Here is a 20,407-nt window from a genome sequence, read left to right as displayed (position 1 = left end):
TATTTTACAGATATACACAGGCTGCCAATACCTTCTCAATTTTCCAAACCTTCTCATGACTGTTGGCTACTAAAAGATAAGAGGCCACCTGCCACAAACTATCTTGCGTTAGTATCATTTTGTAAAGTCAAAACATTGTTTAAGTAGAATATCAGAGCAATTTACAGTCTATTATTAAACCTGTCAGTTTGTGACCTACTTTTCTCCCTTCCTTGCCAACCACCTATACTACATACAGGATGGTTCATATAAACGCACAGTCACAAAATTGCTCCTAGCAAAATGACCCTGGCTGGGGCATCCGGGTAGCGTAGCGGTCTATTCCGTTGCCTACCAACACAGGGATCTTGAGTTCAAATCCCCGTGTTACCTCCGGCTTGGTCGGGTGTCCCTATAGACACAATTGGCCGTGTCTGTGGGTGGGAAGCCGGATGTGAGTATGTGTTGTGGTCGCTGCACTAGCACCCCCTCTGGTCGGTCGGGGTGCCTGTTCAGGGGGGAGGGGGAACTTGGGGGAATAGTGTGATCCTCCCACGTGCTTCATCGCCCTGGTGAAATTCCTCACTGTCAGATGAAAAGAAGCAGCTGGCGACTCCACATGTATAGGAGGAGACATGTGGTAGTCTGCAGCCCTCCCTGGTTTGGCAGAGGGGCTGGAGCAGCGACCGGAATGGCACGGAAGAGTGGGGTAATTGGCCGGATACAGTCGGGGAGAAAAAAAAGGGCCCTAGCTACTGATAGTGCTGCCGTACCCAGCTAGCTGAAATTAAGTTACTTTGCTGTCTGAGGATATGGTGAGTTTGCCTTGATTTGAAACCAAAAAACTTGATGATAATAAATGGCCATGGGCATTGGTTTGTAGATAATTAAGTTTGCAGCATAGAGGATACATTGTTTAGTAGGAATATCAGACGAACTGCATTATGTACTCCATCCTGTCACGCATGCGCATGACAGACTGAGACATCAGTGAGTATACCAAGCAGTTCTCTGACATTAAAACTCGAGATGCCATGGTGAGGAAATTTCCCCACTGGTTAATAAATTCACGATGACAACACCGGTGTTACCGGATACACTGATCGGGCATTTTCCCCGGGGGTGCGCCCCCGCCGGGTCCCGCATAAGTCGGTTGCGGCAGCCGGTGGAAATGACCGTCCACTGTTGATGACGCAACATCATTTTAAACTCGAAAAAAACATGAATTGTTATTTATTTGAATAGCCAACATGCAATATATGTATTCTTTTAACGATAAAGGCAGAGTTAAAAATTTATGAATAAATTAACTTTTTGATTGAATGTTTATTTATTTATTTACTTACTTACTTTTTGGCCGGTGCTCAAATTCGCCTGATGATGTTTGAGGTGCTATGTGGTGGTACTGAGCCCCGGACAGCCCCAACCCAATTGAATCCCTGTCAAGCAGTGTATGATCTTTGTGGTCTGCAACTGTAATAACACATCCAAAGCAACATTTCAGAGCAGGGAAACCCACTGCTTTCCAGGCCAGGCAAAACAGACTCCCCAGTGACGTTGTCAATAACTTTTCCGTCAAAGTCCACCAATCGATGAATGAATTCATTTTCAATTAATAGCATAGCAAGTGCATTTAACCTCTGTTGCTCCATGGTGTTGTGTGTTGCTGCATAGTAACTCCAATACCATGAACGATGGTTACGTAAACGTCTTGATGTATGTTAGTCATGCTATTATTTTTTATTGGCTGCTGTCAGCATGGGGCAAACATGATCATGCCCCACAGCTTATTATTGAAAGCACATTGTACATGCGCATGGTGTTTTAACTTCTCACTTGGTTAAACAAACACTGACGGGCTGGCCCATGCTCACCAAACGAAGACCTCTAGGAGAAGTACTGACCTTTACGCAACAGGCACAGGAAGATATTTGGACACAGCACTACCATTGTGATATGTAATAAACATGCAACAATATTAGAAGAACAACAAAGAGAACATTTGTTACACTGAATTATTGACCATATCGTAAACTGGCGACTTAGTGTCTCTAATGGTGAGACAATGTTGACATGAATGACAGAGAAAGTTCGTGGAGTGTTTTATAATCAGATTTACATTTGATGACTGGACATCCCTGCTAAAAAAATAAAATAAAAATTAGTCATGTTAACGATTTGATGGCAAACACTCATCTTTGATCTTGCAGGACTTTTTTTTTCAGAGAATTTTAGCTGTATTTAACTGTTTAATTTACTGTTAAAGGTACTGAAAACACATCCTCAGTATGATCCTCATTGGAAATACAAAACCAAGTGTAACTAACATGGTAACTGTGCCGTATTACTGTATGTTTGTGTTACAGCGGATACGAGTTTGACTATGACTACTACAGAGAGGACTTCTATGACAGGTGAGGGGGATGTCTGTGTCCTTGCTGAATCACATCCCCATTGAATCCCTCGTGATTGCTCCTTGAATCACAGCTCTACTACATCACAGCTCCGCTCTTAAATCTCACCTCCTCCCTCAGATGATTCACAGCATCTTTCCATGTTGTACTAAATCCCTATTCCCAGCTGACTTACAGCCCCTCTCTAAACTGAACTACTACTACTACTACTACTACTACTACTACTACTTTTGACTGCTCCCGTTAGGGGTCGCCACAGCGGATAATCCGTTTCCATTTCTTTCTGTCTTCTGCCTCTTCCTCTGTGGTCACACCAGCCACCTCCATGTCCTCCCTTACCATATCCATAAACCTCCTCTTTGGCCTTTCTCTTTTCCTCTTCCCTGGCAGCTCCATATTCAGGATCCTTCTCCCAATATACCCAGCATCTCTCCTCCACACATGTCCAAGCCATCTTAATCTTGCCCCTCTAAACTGAACAAAATCCCCTATTTCCACTAAAACCAGGCCCTTCACTCACATCTTTCTCTTTAACTTGCTCTCTTCCCTCAATCTTATTTTACTTATTTTTCCACCTTTTTGTTTTATTGTGATCTAAGAGGTGAAGCTCCCTCCACTGTTTTTCCCCCTGAAAATCAAACTAAACAAGAGCATCAACTGCTGTGAGTACGTAAAATGTAAAATGAAGGAATGAAACTATTTATGGACACGTCATTGGAAGAATATGCAGAATCTATCTAATTGGATCAAGTCATTTGTTTGGGAGTATATTTGATGTTTGCCAGATTTTTTAATGGTCACACGAATAGTTTGGCATAGGGAACAGTTGTTGAGATTGAAAAATTCACAGCAACATGTTTTGCATCCTCACGTGACTGTTACTCAGAGTTAAAGTAAGAGAAGATATTTTAAATCAAGACATGCAAAGAAGTGCAGCTTATCAGAATAAGATTGCTTTCTGGTGAAAAGTAACAGCTGCTTGGGCAATTATTCACCATTTGAACTTTTGCACACATTTTTGTGTTGTAAAAAAAAGTTTTTGTGTCAGCCCTGTGACGGCCTGTGGCAGCCTGTCCAGGGTGTCTCCCCACCTGCTCCCCAATGACTGCTGGGATAGGCTCCAGCATCCTGTGACCCCAATTAAGATAAGCGGCTTGGATAATGGATGGACGGAAAAATAGTTTTTGGAGGAACGTTTTTAGTTAATCTAAGCCTAAAATGTTGGCAAATTTATCTCTACTATAAAAAGTGGAGCGAGACTTTAAGATATGTGTGTGTCAAATATAATTACAAATATTTAAGAAGAAGAAAAAAAACTTGTCTGTAAAAGTACTCTGTCCCATGCAACATTATTATAGTTAACTAAAACTAAAATAAAAACTAAAACTAGGTGAGAAAAAAAATTTCAGTTAACTGAAATATAGATTAAAAACTACACTTAACGAAAACTAACTGAAACGATGTTGTGTACTTACAGAACTAACTAAAATAAAAAATACAGAAAATGTCCTTCGTTTTAGTATTTGTCAAGTTGGTCAAATTTGTCAACACAACATTCAGGAGGAGCCATTGGTGCATATGTTTATTGAGACTGGGGTGTCTACATAACTGTGAGTCGATTGCCTTCACAAAGTGTTGTGTTTTTGTGCATAACCACGCATTCTTTGGGGGGGGTTGTGTCCCCCCAAAACTGAGAAAATACCAATCTGTCCACCCCCAATATACAGTAGAAAATATGTTAAATATGTCCTCCTTTTATGAACACTGTCAGCAGATCTATCTCTTGTTATTTCCTATTTATTTTCAATTTTTTACCTTTTGTTAAGGAAAACACAAGTGAGTGACCCCCCCCCCACCCCTGTCCGATTTGAACACTTGGTTGCACCCATCTAGGACACACAACTCAGTTGTCTGATTTAGCATGTTGTTGTTGCTATTAATATTCACTAAAATAGCTCAGAATCAGATCTCCTAAAGTTCTAATCCACCTCATGTCGTTCTGTGCTGTGATGGTAATCTGATGGGGTTTTGGTCAGTCAATGGAGGTGAACAAATGGAGGGAGTAATGTTACCTAAAAAGGGGAGAAAGCAGGTACACGTCCTATAAGATGGTAAATTCCAACGGTTCCACTTGGTATTACCAGATTCAGCAGGAGAACATTTTGGTGTGAGATATGTGTATGTTCGGTTTGGTAAATTGCTAAAAACAAGCTTAGGTTTTGGCCAGGGGCACAATTCTATTAGGGGATACGTATTTAGGCAGGACACGAGTCGGCACAGGTGCGTGGGTTGCGTGGGTTTCCTTCGACCATCAAAAAGACATGCATGTTAGGTTTAATACTCCTGTCTGTGTCCCTGACCAAGGCAATGGAACGGAGAACTGGAGTTGGTCCCTGGGCGCTGCAGCTGCCCACTGCTCCTATACAATAGGATGGGTTAAATGCAGAGAACAATTTCATGTAACAATACAATTTGTTATAAGAATACAATGGCAAAATAAAGTGGCTTTAAAACCAAATAAAACTAGTAGTACAAGCAGAATATTTAATGTATCAAATTAAAATGATCATCAAGGTCAGTAATTGTTCTTCTGGTAAAATAACGGTATGTGGTCACAATGCAGGCAGCGCAGAGACAAGGAGGGGGAGGGGCGTGGCGAGGGGCGTGGCCAGACAGGGACACGTTCTGGGGATGCAGATGATCAGGTGAGAAATTGGAATTCGAGACTAGACAGCTTGATAACATTGCTTTAACCCAGGCCTACACGTCAGCAGTAAATTAAACTAGTAATAAAAGCAGAATACTTGATGATATGAATATGAACTTCTTAAATCTTGCTCCTGACAATACTCCTCATATTATAATTAAAAAAAAACGAAAAATAATACTGAAACTAATAAAAATGTAACTAAAACTAGACATTTTTAAACTATAAAAAAAAAGCAAACCCAATCTGGAAACTAACTGAAATTAAACTGGACTGAAAGCAAAAATTTAAAACGACATAAAAATAAAAACTAATGAAAAATATAAAACTATAAGAACTTTGCTCCCATGGGCCTTGTTGTTATGTCTTCTGGCACTTCTTTAACTTCAGCAGAACAGTTTTACTGTGAGGGCGAAATTCCCTTCACTATAATATGCCATAAAATGACAGCATATAGTAAAAGAGAAAAACAAAAAAAACATTCAGTTAAAGCTAACCCTGATGGCAAAGATTAAAAATGCTCAGAAATAACGGTCGTCCTAAAATAGGGGCCAAATGGCTTCTACAGCGCTGGAAACAGTGTGGGAACAATTACCCATCTGAGAAGTCCAGGTGAAACCTATCACTGTTGTCAATTAAAATATAGGGGCAGGAGTATACCATTTTGATGTGGTTGTTCTTTTTATTCGATTTGAAAGTTTAACATTTAAATTGTGTAATGCGACTTTATCACCAGAGAATGTTGAAACATGTTCAAAGCCCCATCGATATCGCTCACAAAGTGGGGGCTCATCTGGAAGACAATTTATCATTCCCTCTTGACAAACTTGTTTTTTCACTTATTTATCGAATATTTGATGTGGTTGAGAAGGTGCAGGACAGAGTTCAGAGATGGCTAACTGGTGAACTCAGATGAACCTTGAGTCCAGATGAAGGATCACATCTAAGCTCCAGTGTCTGTGCTTTTCCCCCATTAAAACATACTGGTGTTAAGTGAAGGAGTAATATGAGAACGTTTCTGAAGTCTTTGTGGCACAGGGGAAATGTCCAAAAACAGACAGCAGTACCCAAAAGTGTTGATAATGCATTTTGACAGAATGCATGTTAGCTCTTAAAATATATTTTAGCCGTGTTAATGCTGGCAATGTTAGTACCATGTTTTAACCACTCAACCCAACAAGCCACAAAAGGAAAGAAACCTTCTACCCATTGAGCTAAACAGGAAATTGAACTCGTCATCCTGTGGTGTTGCTGCCGGCTCTGTCTGTTTCTTCCTCTCTTTTTCTAATCTATCCATGAATGCCCCCACAGTCCCTGTGTCAGAGGCATGGGAACCCTGCTGCCTTTTCTCAGCATGACATCTGTATTAACAGATGTTGAAACATTTTCACCAGCTGAGCAGCAGATCTCATCAGTGATTTATGTCCATCACTGCAATCTTATCGGCTGTGAGCACTGCGGCGCTCCCTCCAAGAGCGGACTGTATTTTACCTGTTCTGAATTAGTCTTTTAAGACAGTATACACCATCAATAACTGTGGTTATAATATTTAACGAGTTGCATTCAGCCCATCTGTTGAGCTGCTGTTGGATTTTTAAGGCCAGTAGGAGGGTAAACTGTTCACTTTTGAGTTTCTATTTTTCACTCTTTGTGCTTTATCTTGTCTTTTTTTCTGTCAGGATTTTGGTCACTTGTTTGTCCTCTCGTGTATTCTCCACATTTAATGATCTTTTCATCACTTCTTTTCATAGTTTTCTCTTCGTTTTGCATCTTGCCTTCTTGCAGTCTATCTTTTTTCCTTTTTTCTCCTTTTCCCTTTCACCCTTTTTAATAAATAACTTTATTTCCTTTTTTTTCTTTCTCACCTTCCCTTACCACCTCTATTTCTTCTCCCTACATCTTCTCTGTCTGGCAGGTAGTAACCGTTTTGCTTTAAAATTCAGAGCTGACTCACTTTCAAGCCCGGTTCCAGAACAAAGTGACTTAGGGTGCATCTGAAATTAGTGGGGGTGCACTAGTAGCTACAGTGCGGTCTGACAACAGCAATGAACAATAGTGTAGGTACTATGGTTCCCAAGCATGGTCCCCAGTGAACAGAAATGAACGCCTTACCCCACTGTATAGACGAGTTAAGTATTTATTTGACACATCTGCACAGGCTCTTCACAGAGGTCATCTGGTACTTGTTGAAATTGCGGGCCAAGGGGTGGGGGCGAGTCTAGGAGCTGGGAGTAAGCTGGTGGTAGGTGCTAAATTTGAGACGACTAAGCTAACTTTGACTGGAGTCTTTATAACGACCTTTGTTCGTGGTAACGTTACTGTTGTCTGCAGCTGTGGCAGTAGTGTTGCTGGTGATCAATCTCGGGCTCCCCAACAATTTTAGAATATCCATGCTATGCACTATTGCACTGAAGTTGTCCAGCCACAGTTAGAGGTACCCAAGCGCAGACTGACGCAGTCACAGACTTGTGCAATTTTGATCACAATTTTGATGATTAGACTTTCCTGTGTCCACCAAATGTATATTGTAGCGACCGGGGGAGGCAGTCGCTCCAAGTGTCGGTGGCTCGGCGCTGGGGGAGCACAGGGGCTCATGGGACTGTTGGTGTTTGTTGAAATTGTTGATTTATGTGTTTAAATGATATGTTCATGTTTTGGTTATTGTGTTGTTTGTTTGGGGTTTACATTTAGCCTGGGTAGAGGACTGTTACTGACTGACATTAAGACCATGACTTAGACTGATGTCGCCAGTTATCGCTTAGGGAGGGAAGTCGTTGTGTGTCGTCAGTTCTGGTCTGTTCTGACCATTATCAAAATAAAAAAAGCACTCCTGGGGTCGTGGAGTGTATGGGACACAGGAGCTGCCATTAAGACGAGATCTCTGCCTCTTGACTCATTCTCCCATGCCGGTTCGCCATATTGGTGTCAGAAGTGGGATTGAGCTGAAGAATGGAGAGGGAGATCCACAGCGTGAAGTGGGCCATTGAGCAGACCCGCTGGTGCTTGTAAAACTTGGCGTGGTGAAAGACGGAGTCCACCAGAGATAGGCGCGTTCCGGCCCACCCTGATGGCTCCAATTCACCACGGCTCCACCGCCCCCTAGAGGTCAGGAGGACCAGCACCGGGTAATGCATGCTGCTCACCACTACTGATCATCCCCTAGAGGCCAGGAGGGCCAACACAGGGGTACACCTGCTGCCCACTGCCACCAACTGCCCCCTAGTGGCTGGGAGGGTTGCTGTGCATAGAACACCAGCCAAGCTGCCCAAATAAAATGGGATGACACAGCTAGAGCTGTACCACCCGCAAATTCAATTAGAGGCATGGCACAACGGATGGAGCAACAAAGAGGCTGCCATCCACCTGGCACTTGCGTTGTAGGGAAAGGCTTTGCAGGTGCTCCTCCATCTAGCCCCAGCTGAGCAGCAGGACCTCCAAGCCCTCACCATGATGCTGGAGAAAAAATTCGGGAAATTACTCTTCACTGACCAGAGCTGGGAGCAGCTAGCCAGCGCCACCGCCAAGAGGGAGACAGCCCAGATGCCTTTGCCAAAGACATTCAGTGACATTCCCAGCACGGTTACCCACAGTTCAATGCAGCCATTAAAAAGGAGCTGACCCTGCACGCTTTCCTGTGGGGGAAAATATGACTTAGGCCACTATTTTAAGAAGGTGACGATATATATATATATATATCGTAGCCATCCTGCAACATGCCATACAGTGTTCTCCACGTGACTGCCTGTTTACATCCCACACTTCCCTGCCGGAACCTCCGTTTCCACCTACAGTGGCACCCTACAGTACTGTTTTGTCCGCTAGCTCCACCCACTGGCCTCATCTATCAGTAACCCTCTCACCGTGAGTTCTCCCCATACAGACTATTATTAAGGCACCAGGCTTTCCATCCATCCACATGACTTATTACGATGTGACCGGCATGTAAACCACAGTGTGGCAACTCTGCTAGTTAAACCAGCTGTTCATACGTGCACAGCCTGTTCTATTACCAATAAAGCCCCTCTTGTCAATTACTTCATCACAGAGCACAAACTGGACTATTTATGTCTCACGGAAACCTGGCAGTCACAGAATGACTTTCTACAGCGAAATTCAGCAACTCCATCTGGATTTGTTTACATATGTAAACCTCGGTCTTCGGGCAGAGGAGGCGGCTTTGCACTGATCTATCGCGATAGTATAAAATTACTGCCACTCTCTCTACCTGATCAATCTTCCTTTTACCTACTGGCTGTTAAGCTCTATGGACCTACACCCATCATTATTGCTGCTCTGTACAGACCACCTAAGCAATCGAATTTTTGTATCACTGAACTCTCGACAGTTTTAACCACCCTTCGTGCAATGTCTCTGAATATAATCCTAATGAGGGATTTAAATGCTCATTTTTATAACACTGACAATATGTTCACTAAATATTTTAAAGCAATGTTAGGTTGGTTTGATCTAACACAATATGTCAACGTTACAACCCACACCAAGGGTCATATCCTTGACTTAAGTTTGCTGTTCCAACATCGCACCATATAACATCACCATTGCTGAACTACCCATCTGACCATAAAGCTGTGCTATTCAGCACCAACTTACTACTCAGTAAATCAAGGGTGCATCGTACCATATCACACAACATTAGATATGTTAATCCAGATGATCGTTGCAGTTTAATTACCTTGAACATCATTCCTGCTCCCTCCATAATCTTATGGACTACTACAATAATATTATATCTTCTGCACTTGATACTTTAGCCCCCCTGAAAACACAGGTTGTCTCATTTGCCAATACTGCTTCCTAGTACACACCTGAATTATGTCAGCACAAGGCTATAGGTTGCCGCCTTGAGAGGCTTTGTACCAAGACTGAATTTGCTGTTCACAAATAAATGTATTCAGATCATAAACTCCATTACAAAATTGTTTTCTTTCAGCAACTAATCATCCCATTATGCAAATATCATCAGTACAGTTGAAGGGAATACTGGAATACTCTGAACTGATGAAGCTTCTTGGATGAGAGGCGAAACGTCTTCACGGATATATACCAAGTCCAGTTGCACTTGATTCAATTCCTTTGGATAACCATGACCTGGATGAATGAGAACATTCACAGACATGGAACACTCCTCCACAGTAAAAAGGTTACTAAATCTACCCGAAACCAATATGAACATTAACCTTTCTAATGAACAAGGCTCTGCTTTTTTGAAGTTTTTCAACTCCAAAATTAGTACCATTCATGAGCAGCTAGCCTCTGCTAACATCATGCAGACTGACTTACCATCAGCAAGTGCCATGAAACTATGCCCATCCACTGTCCTATGTGACTTCAATCTTCCAACTGAAAATAACATTTCTGAACTTATTACTAAGTCTAGCTCCTCCACATGTCACCTGGATCCAATTCCCATAACCCTAAATAAAACATGCCTGCCCTCTATCATCTCCCTGATAACCTCCATCATCAACTCCTCTCTGCCCACTGGTACAGGTCCCCCTTCACTGAATGTTGCCACGATCAGACCAACTCTGAAAAAACGTGATTTAGATTCTGCTGACCAAAACAACTACCAGCCTATTCCCAATTTACCATTCATCTCCAAAATCCTTGAGAGGGCAGTTGCATCTCTATCTGCCTTGATAACAATAATCTCTTTGAACAATTCCAATCTGGTTTTCACTCCAAAGATAGTACAGAAAGAGTCCTGGTTAAGATCACTAATGACCTCCTTTGTGCAGCGGATTCCAGTCTATGCTCTATCTTGTTGACCTCACCGCAGCCTTTGATACTATATCCCATCAGCTCTCCACTGATTGTCTGGCTAGCACTCGGGTTGGGGGAACTGAATATCAGTGGTTTGATTCCTACCTTACAGTCAGGACACATTTTGTACAGATTCAGAATTACCAGTCAGAAAGCTTCATAGTTCATCATGGAGTTCCAAAGGGTTCAGTGTTGGGGCCACTCCTGTTTTGTTTAACTCCTCCCTCTTGGCAACGTCTTCAGGATATGGTATCCATTTTCACTGTTATGCTGATGATACACAGCTTTATGTGTCCAATAAGACCACTTCTACACTCCCTTCCTGAACCCTATATGCTTGTATCCATGATTTACAGATATGGGTGACAAACAATTATCTGAAATTCAACTGTAGTAAAACTGACCTACTCCTCATAGGCACTAAATCTACATTCTCAAAAACTAATATTTGCTCACACCCCATTGCTGGAGCCACCATACCTGTCTCCACACAGGTTAAGAGCCTTGGTGTTATCCTGGACAGTACCCTTTCCTTTTCCAGTCATATAAACGATGTTTCCTGGATTGCTTTTTTTCCATCTGCAAAACATCTCCAGACTACGACCTACTTTAATGCAACATGCCACGGAATTTTTAATCAATGCTCTGATCACATCACACATTGACTACTTCAATGTGATCCTGGCAGGCATCCCCAACAAACTTGTTCACCAACTTCAACTCATCCAGAATTCTGCAGCATGGATTATTACACATTCAAAGTCCACTGACCATGTCTCTCCCCTGCTGATTGAATTACACTGGCTTTCTGTGTCACAGCAGATTAATTTTAAAATATTATTATTAACTTTAAAATCTCTTCATAGTCTATCCCCTGTTTATCTCACAGACCCCCTTCAGACTTACACTCCATCTCACTTCCTCCGGTCTTCACCAGCAGGTCTATTGGCACTACCAGCCATCAATCTCAGCACAATGGCTGCCAGGGCTTTCTCCTATGCTGCACCCAGACTATGGAACTCCATTCCCTGTCACATTCGCTCACTGGACTCCATTACAGAATTCATTGCTGCTCTTAAAACCCACCTTTTAAACTACCATACTCACTTTAACAGGATTCACAACATCAACTTCATCTTTTTTAACTCCTGCTGATGTATGCTTGATTGCTTATTGTGTGTTATTGTTGATTGCACTAATATTGTTTTATTGTTTTGTTTTATGTTTTATTGCATTTGATATAAGGTGACCTTGAGTGTCACGAAAAGCGTCTTTAAATAAAATGTTTATTATTATTACTATTATTATTATTATTATTATCATCATCATTATTATCCACCCATCCATCCATCCAACATCATCCAATCCGCTTATCCTGCTCAGGTTCACGGGATGCTGGTGCCTATCCCAGCAGTCATTGGGCAGCACGTGGGTAGACACACTGGACAGGCCGCCGGTCCATCACAGCACCGACACATTCACACCTAGGGACAATTTTAAGGGTTATTTATTTATTTGTTGTTGTTGTTGTTATTATTATTATATGCTTACTGGTGCAGCAAGAGTACGTCCTCATTACTACCGATATTGATTATTTGGCAACAACAACTAGTACAACAGTTAACAAGCACTAGCTCCTAGTGGAGAGGAATGGATCATGTTCAAGACTAAATGACCATCAGAGGAGTTACCATTTTCACTTCATATCAGCTGTGCCAAGCTCATATTCCACACTGTCCAAAAGCAAAGTTGAAGCAATCATTGGGCAGTATTATAATGTCTGACAGGATGGCTATTGACTTTATCCCATATGTCGTCCTTTATTTGAAAATTACTTTTTCAACACCCTTTATTGCTAACCTTTTCACCTCGTGAGTGGGAAACAGGTTTTGCAACGTTTAGGATTTTGTCCTCAAAATATGGCATTTGGGCAGCATGGTGGCCCAGCGGTTAGCACTGTTAGCTAGTGGTTAGCCTCAAAGCAAGAAGGTCCTGGGTTCAAATCCAAGGTCCTTTCTGTGTGGACTTTGCATGTTCTCTCCCTGTCTGCGTGGGTATCCTCCGGGTGCTGCGGTCCATCAAAAGACATGCATGTTAGGGTTAATACTCCTGTCTGCGCACCTGACTGAGGCATGGCAAGAATAATCGGAGTTGGTCCCTGGGCGCTGCATGGTGGCTGCCCACTGCTCCTGGCTACAGTGTGTGTTGGGATGGGTTAAATGCAGAGGAGAAATTCCCCCATGGGGATTAATAAAGTACATCTTAATCTTTTCAACATTTCTTAATTACAAAAAACTTGTTGGTGGAAATGTAGCTAATATGAATCCTGTACCACAAATAAATATATAACTTAAACCCTATTTTTTATCTTTAAATACAAAAAATAAATAAAATAAAAACTTCACAAAAAACAATTGCAAATCTTGGTGTAGCTGTCAGGAAACAAACAGTATAGTACAACTTATAGTGAAATACCACTTTAAATCCCCAGACAGTTATTTGGATTTACATAGCTTGATACACATGTGAACATTTTTACAGCAAAATATTTCAAGGTTACGTATGAATAGCATGAGAGAAAATGAAAATGTTTTACTGTAATCCTTAAATGGTTATTTTTGGATATAAAAGTCAGAAAAAGCATTTTACAGCAAAGAATTTCAAACATTTGGAACACTGGAATAAGAAATAAAAATGCACCGAAGTGAAATACTACTCTAAATCCTTCTGTGGTTATGGTTTCACAGCAAATGAATGTTCCATGCAGGCACAGCAAAAACTAAATTTTCACTCACATTTTAATAGCCTTTTGAACCCGGCACAACAATGTGTTCTCATAAAGATGTGAGCTTATATCAGCTGTGTAGTTTTGAATCTAGATTATTTATTGACTTGTCTGTTTCTCGTAAGCCCCATGTAATGCTTAGGGCATCTGGGCCAGCACCGATAAGGCTATTACACCAGATGTGGCTGACCTTGTACCTTCGCTCTTTACTGAGAGTTGGCCTCCATCTGATGTCATCTTCAGGACACTAAACTCATGTTATTTGTGGCATGGTCAAGTCAAACATTTTGTCGTTCAAGTAACTGTCCTTCTTCTGCCATGCGGGTTCTTACTTGTGGAAGACCTAGGTGAACCCAATTCCCAAAATGAAACACGAAGGGAAATGAAACTGAGAATCAAACCAACTAATCAGACATGGCCGAAGAAGATCTAAAGTATCCCTAGGTGTGAAGGTGTGTGTCGGCCCTCTGATAGCCGGGCAGCCTGTCCAGGGTGTCTCCCCACTTGCCGCCCAATGACTGCTGAGATAGGCTCCAGCATACCCGTGACTCTGAGAGCAGGATAAGCAATTTGGATAATGGATGGATGGATGGATAGATGGATGGATGGAAATAACTGTCCTTGTAACTTAGTTTTAGCCAAGGAGGTGTCCCTGTCCCCTTGAATGCTGCACTTTTCATGATATTCTCTTTTATGTTGTATATAGTTCACTCCACTATGGTAACACTCTCATACTGTTTTAGCCTGTAACTGCACCATCCCCCTGTACAAAACCAAAGAGCAGCAACAAATTCCATTATATACCTCCTGTCTAAAAACAGGTATCATATTATTCATTGCTATTCACGAGTGGGAATGCTGCTCTGCTGCTTACACAGTCTACACTGTACATGACCTTCAATGTTTAAAAAACACAAATATAGGACTATGTAGCCAAGGGTCCCTGTAATTAGACAGTGGATGCTTATTATATACAGACTGGTTTCTAGCCACCATGCCTACAAGGACCGGACTCCATAGGTTTATGGGAGATATGTAGAGTTTTATGGTAGAACATTTCCCCTCTGTGAAACTTTAAGCTTCTTTTTTTCTTTTTTCGGGTGAACAGACCACCCAAAAATAACATTAGCAGTTGCAGAATAAATTAATTAGAGTTGAAAAAAATGGTAAAGGTAAGTAAAATTCTTACTTTACTTTTCCCGCTTGCAAATCACCTTACAGCGCCTATACTGTTCATTTATTACCTTAGGAAGGCAAATCTAATCCATCGTTGTTGGACCGCAGACAAAGAGCCCAAACTCAGATCAACAGTGTGTTGAGATTAATGACCATCAGTCTTTTACAACTCCTGCAGAGTGTAGGAACACACACACACACACACACACACACACACACACACACACACACACACACACACACACACACACACACACACACATTGAAGGCAATTTTATGATCATATGACCCGTGTGACCATGTGTCTGCCATATGATCATATATGTTTTCTTACTTTTAATCTTTAACCATGTGTGACCTACACCATATTTAACTTGTGTCTATATTGCTTTGATAGATGATTAAAGTTCATAACAGAACAAAGGTAGTGTTATAAAGTGTCTTCTCCATGTGAACAAATAAAGGTCTATCGTCAACTGTTCGCTGATAGCAGACGAATGCTTGAGAAACTCACTGAGGACAGCAAAGTCTGTAAAAACTAACTGAAGAAATGGCCTTGGTGGGATACGAGCTAGAAGACATGAGATCAGACACAAACAGCTGACCTATAAGAGAGACTGTGCTGTACTTATTGGTGCACACTTGTAAGGTTGACTTCATATGTGCCATGCCTGCAAGAATTATCAAAGCGTGAAAATACTGTAAGAGATTTTGTCTCATTTACATTTGTGTCCCTTAAAATGTCTGGCCTTGACTGTACTGACTTGTATCTTGGAGAAGGCTGTCACTAGAGCAGTTTTCATATTCCTCTACTGGAGGAGCAGCTGTCTGTGCACTTCCCTAAATCTTAGATTCAAACGTGCCCTGAGTAAGTCAAGTCAATTTTTTTTGTATAGCCCAAATTACAAATTTGCTAGATTTGGTACATCTGTGATGGCCTGGCGGCCTGTCCAGGGTGTCTCCCGCCTGCCACCCAATGACTGCTGGGATAGGCTCCAGCATCCCCACAACCCTGAGAGCAGGATAAGCAGTTAAGATAATGGATGGATGGATGGATGGATGGATGGATGGATGGATGGATGGATGGGTACATCACAAATGCGAAAGTCAATCAATGTCTAATATGCAGATGCAGGGCAGGCAAATAAACCTGAAACTTGGTGCACAGAGCTGACCTGTCAGTACAGAGAGTGAGTTTTCATTAGCACAGTGGAAGTTTTCACAGCAAACACGGTAGTGTATGCTGTTTTTGTATGTAAACCGGACCCTGGAGCTTCCTTCCACTATCTACCAAAAAAATTCCACTATACTGCTGAAATGGTTGTAATTTATTTGCCGACATCGGGCTCATATGCCTACAAACCTGCAGAGACTGCGTATCTGAAATGTTCATTTCAGTGAGGAGTGTTTCCATAACCTAATGCAAAAGTCGCTGAGTTTTCACAAGAAATCAGTTTCACAGATTAGTTTTCAAGTCTGATGCTGTGCCGGCTATTTATCCTAGGACTGCGACAGCAAGCGAGAGTCATTATATAAGTTATGTATGTCTTTTACTCAACCAACATTCAAATGAAAGCTTTCTTCATGTAACATAGTATTTCCTTTGTGACTTATTAATAGCATCAACTAAATTAGCTTTTTGCTACCTGCTTCTAGTTGTTTGGTAATAGTAAATCTGTACACTATGTATTTAGCTAACGTTTCAAAGTTGGGTGGCATGGAAGCGCAGTGGTTAGCACTGTCGCCTCACAGCAAGAAGGTTCTGGGTTTGAACCCCAGGGTTGTCCAACCTTGGGTGTCATCCCAGGTCATACTCTGTGTGGAGTTTGCATGTTCTCCCCGTGTCTGCGGTGGGATTTCTGCGGGTGCTCCAGTTTCCGCCCCCATCAAAAAGACATGCATGTAAGGGTTAATACTCCTGTCTGTGCCCTTGACTGAGGCATGGCAAGACAAACTGCAGGTGGTCCTCGGGCACTGCATGGTGGCTGCTCACTGCTCCTAGCTACACAGCTAGGATGGGTTAAATGCAGAGCGTAATTTCCCCATGGGGATCAATAAAGTATCTCAAATCTCATCTCAAAGTGAAGCCATATGAAACGGTGATGGCGGCCTGAGGTGTGTCGTTGTTCACTCGAAAAACGGTGTGGTGTGCAATTTAAACCTCTTTTCTAGTCTGGATTTTGATCCTGACTGGGCTCTCGCACGTCTCCCCTTATCAGGTGGCGCCACTAAAGGCATCTGTCCTCGTGTGCTCCAAGGGCTAATGGAGCGATGGCAGCGGTGTCGGGAGCTGTCAGCAGCAGGAGGTCGCCCCCTTCGGTGCTTTCCAGCCTTGGTCCCAAACAAAACTAGCAGAACCATAAACTTAAGTTCGGTGCAGGTCACCTCACCCTGACTTCCCAGCGGTTTTGAATTTTAGAGTACTGCCAACGAGCCAGTTTCCAGGCGAACTTGGTTGGCTATCAAGATAAACAGATAATGCACATAGTACAAAAATATCAGCCAGACAGAATATATCTTTCTGCAAACGTTGATCAGACCTCTGTTATATAATTATGTAATACCAATTTAAAGTCAAGTCAAACTTTATTAATATAGCACATTTCATACACAGGGCAACACAATGTGCTTTACATAAAGTGACAATACAATCATAACACAATCATAAAAGTACAAATGCAGAAAATAAATATGCATATCAACAGGTGTTGATGCAGTTATACAGTTATCAGTGCAGAATATACAAATATCAAAATATACAAAACACCAAAACACCCCCCCACACACACACATACACACACAGAGCAAGAACTTAGCCATAGGCTGTTGTGAAAAGTAAGGTTTTTAACCTGCTTTTAAAAGTGTTCAATGTGGGGGTATCTCTAAGGTCCTCATGCGGGGCATTCCATCTACTTGGGGCATAAATAAAAAAGGTAGCTTCCCCTCCTTCCCTTAGCGTTAGTATGACAGAAGGTTGAAAGACCACTGCCTTTGGAGCTGAGAGTTCTTGCTGGTTTGTATCTAATTAGCATGTATTTTTTTATACTGAGGTGCTAAGCCATTTAGAGCTGTAGTAAGTAACAGAATTTTAAAATTCCTTCTAGTTTTGACGGGGAGCCAATGCAGAGATCTAAGAACAGGTGTAATGTGGTCAAACTTTTTAGTTCCGATGAGAACGCATGCAACCACATTTTCACTTTACTGTAGATGCCCCATAATTGATTTAAGGAGGTCGGTATACATGCATACACTACCGTTAAAAAGTTTGGGATCACCCAAACAATTTTGTGTTTTCCATGAAAAGTCACACTTATTCACCACCATATGTTGTGAAATGAATAGAAAATAGAGTCAAGACATTGACAAGGTTAGAAATAATGATTTGTATTTGAAATAAGATTTTTTTTACATCAAACTTTGCTTTCGTCAAAGAATCCTCCATTTGCAGCAATTACAGCATTGCAGACCTTTGGCATTCTAGCTGTTAATTTGTTGAGGTAATCTGGAGAAATTGCACCCCATGCTTCCAGAAGCAGCTCCCACAAGTTGGATTGGTTGGATGGGCACTTCTTGCGTACCATACGGTCAAGCTGCTCCCACAACAGCTCAATGGGGTTCAGATCTGGTGACTGCGCTGGCCACTCCATTACCGATAGAATACCAGCTGCCTGCTTCTGCTCTAAATAGTTCTTGCACAATTTGGAGGTGTGTTTAGGGTCATTGTCCTGTTGTAGGATGAAATTGGCTCCAATCAAGCGCTGTCCACTGGGTATGGCATGGCGTTGCAAAATGGAGTGATAGCCTTCCTTATTCAGAATCCCTTTTACCCTGTACAAATCTCCCACCTTACCAGCACCAAAGCAACCCCAGACCATCACATTACCTCCACCATGCTTAACAGATGGCGTCAGGCATTCTTCCAGCATCTTTTCATTTGTTCTGCGTCTCACAAACGTTCTTCTTTGTGATCCAAACACCTCAAACTTGGATTCATCCGTCCACAACACTTTTTTCCAGTCTTCCTCTGTCCAATGTCTGTGTTCTTTTGCCCATCTTAATCTTTTTCTTTTATTGGTCAGTCTCAGATATGGCTTTTTCTTTGCCACTCTGCCCTGAAGCCCAGAATCCCGCAGCCGCCTCTTCACTGTAGATGTTGACACTGGTGTTTTGCGGGTACTATTTAATGAAGATGCCAGTTGGGGACCTGTGAGGTGTCTGTTTCTCAAACTAGAGACTCTAATGTACTTATCTTCTTGCTCAGTTGTGCAACGCGGCCTCCCACTTCTTTTTCTACTCTGGTTAGAGCCTGTTTGTGCTGTCCTCTGAAGGGAGTAGTACACACCGGTGTAGGAAATCTTCAATTTCTTAGCAATTTCTCGCATGGAATAGCCTTCATTTCTAAGAACAAGAATAGACTGTCGAGTTTCAGATGAAAGTTCTCTTTTTCTGGCCATTTTGAGCGTTTAATTGACCCCACAAATGTGATGCTCCAGAAACTCAATCTGCTCAAAGGAAGGTCAGTTTTGTAGCTTCTGTAATGAGCTAAACTGTTTTCAGATGTGTGAACATGATTGCACAAGGGTTTTCTAATCATCAATTAGCCTTCTGAGCCAATGAGCAAACACATTGTACCATTAGAACACTGGAGTGATAGTTGCTTGAAATGGGCCTCTATACACCTATGTAGATATTGCACCAAAAACCAGACATTTGCAGCTAGAATAGTCATTTACCACATTAGCAGTGTATAGAGTGTATTTCTTTAAGGTTAAGACTAGTTTAAAGTTATCTTCATTGAACAGTACAGTGCTTTTCCTTCAAAAATATGGACATTTCAATGTGATCCCAAACTTTTGAACGGTAGTGTACATACATATATACATACATATACATATGCATATACATACACACACACATATATATATATGCATATACGTACATACACATATATACACATACATACATACATACATACATACATACATACATACATACATACATACATACATACATACACACACACACATACACAAACACACATATATGTGTATGTATGTGTGTATATATACATATATACACATATATACACACACATACATACACATACATACACATATATACACATACACACACACACACACACACACACACACACATACATACATACATACATACATACATACATACATACATACATACATACATACATACATACATACATACAAGATTAAAAAAAAAGGACTGGTTGTTAAAATCCCTACTGTTTGCACTGCAACAGATTCAGTGGAGATCAAACTGGAGATGTCTGCCAAGGTGACATTGCCACCACCAGGACACATCATCAGTTGTGTACCTCAGCATCACAGGGTGTTTCGGCCTTTTATCACAAGACACCCTCCGCTGAGGCAGGCCCACCACAGGTTGATCGGTCCTGGGTGTGTGACCTGTGGTTAGCTGTTCACCCTGGCAGCCCAGACGGCGTCTCTCCTTTTGAGCCAGATCCAGTGGCTAGTCCTCTCAGCAGTGTTGGCTAGCTCTTTGATCACTCTCCTGTGGGCCTGC

At 41.8% G+C, this 20,407-nt stretch overlaps 1 protein-coding gene across 1 annotated transcript in view; it reads left to right on the top strand.

Annotated features, from left to right (window-relative positions):
• Positions 1–20,407, top strand: part of raly (RALY heterogeneous nuclear ribonucleoprotein) — a 142,872-nt gene that overhangs the window by 35,102 nt on the left and 87,363 nt on the right. The window contains exon 3 of the mRNA XM_056300895.1: positions 2,346–2,393. Within this exon, the coding sequence (XP_056156870.1) occupies positions 2,346–2,393 (48 nt within the window). The remainder of the gene's footprint in view (positions 1–2,345; positions 2,394–20,407) is intronic.

The sequence above is a fragment of the Lampris incognitus genome, chromosome 2, assembly GCF_029633865.1.
Source record: "Lampris incognitus isolate fLamInc1 chromosome 2, fLamInc1.hap2, whole genome shotgun sequence".
NCBI classification, from domain to species: Eukaryota; Metazoa; Chordata; class Actinopteri; order Lampriformes; family Lampridae; genus Lampris; species Lampris incognitus.
The sequence above is the reverse complement of the archived record's forward strand: the minus strand, read 5'-3'. Positions and strand labels throughout refer to the sequence as shown.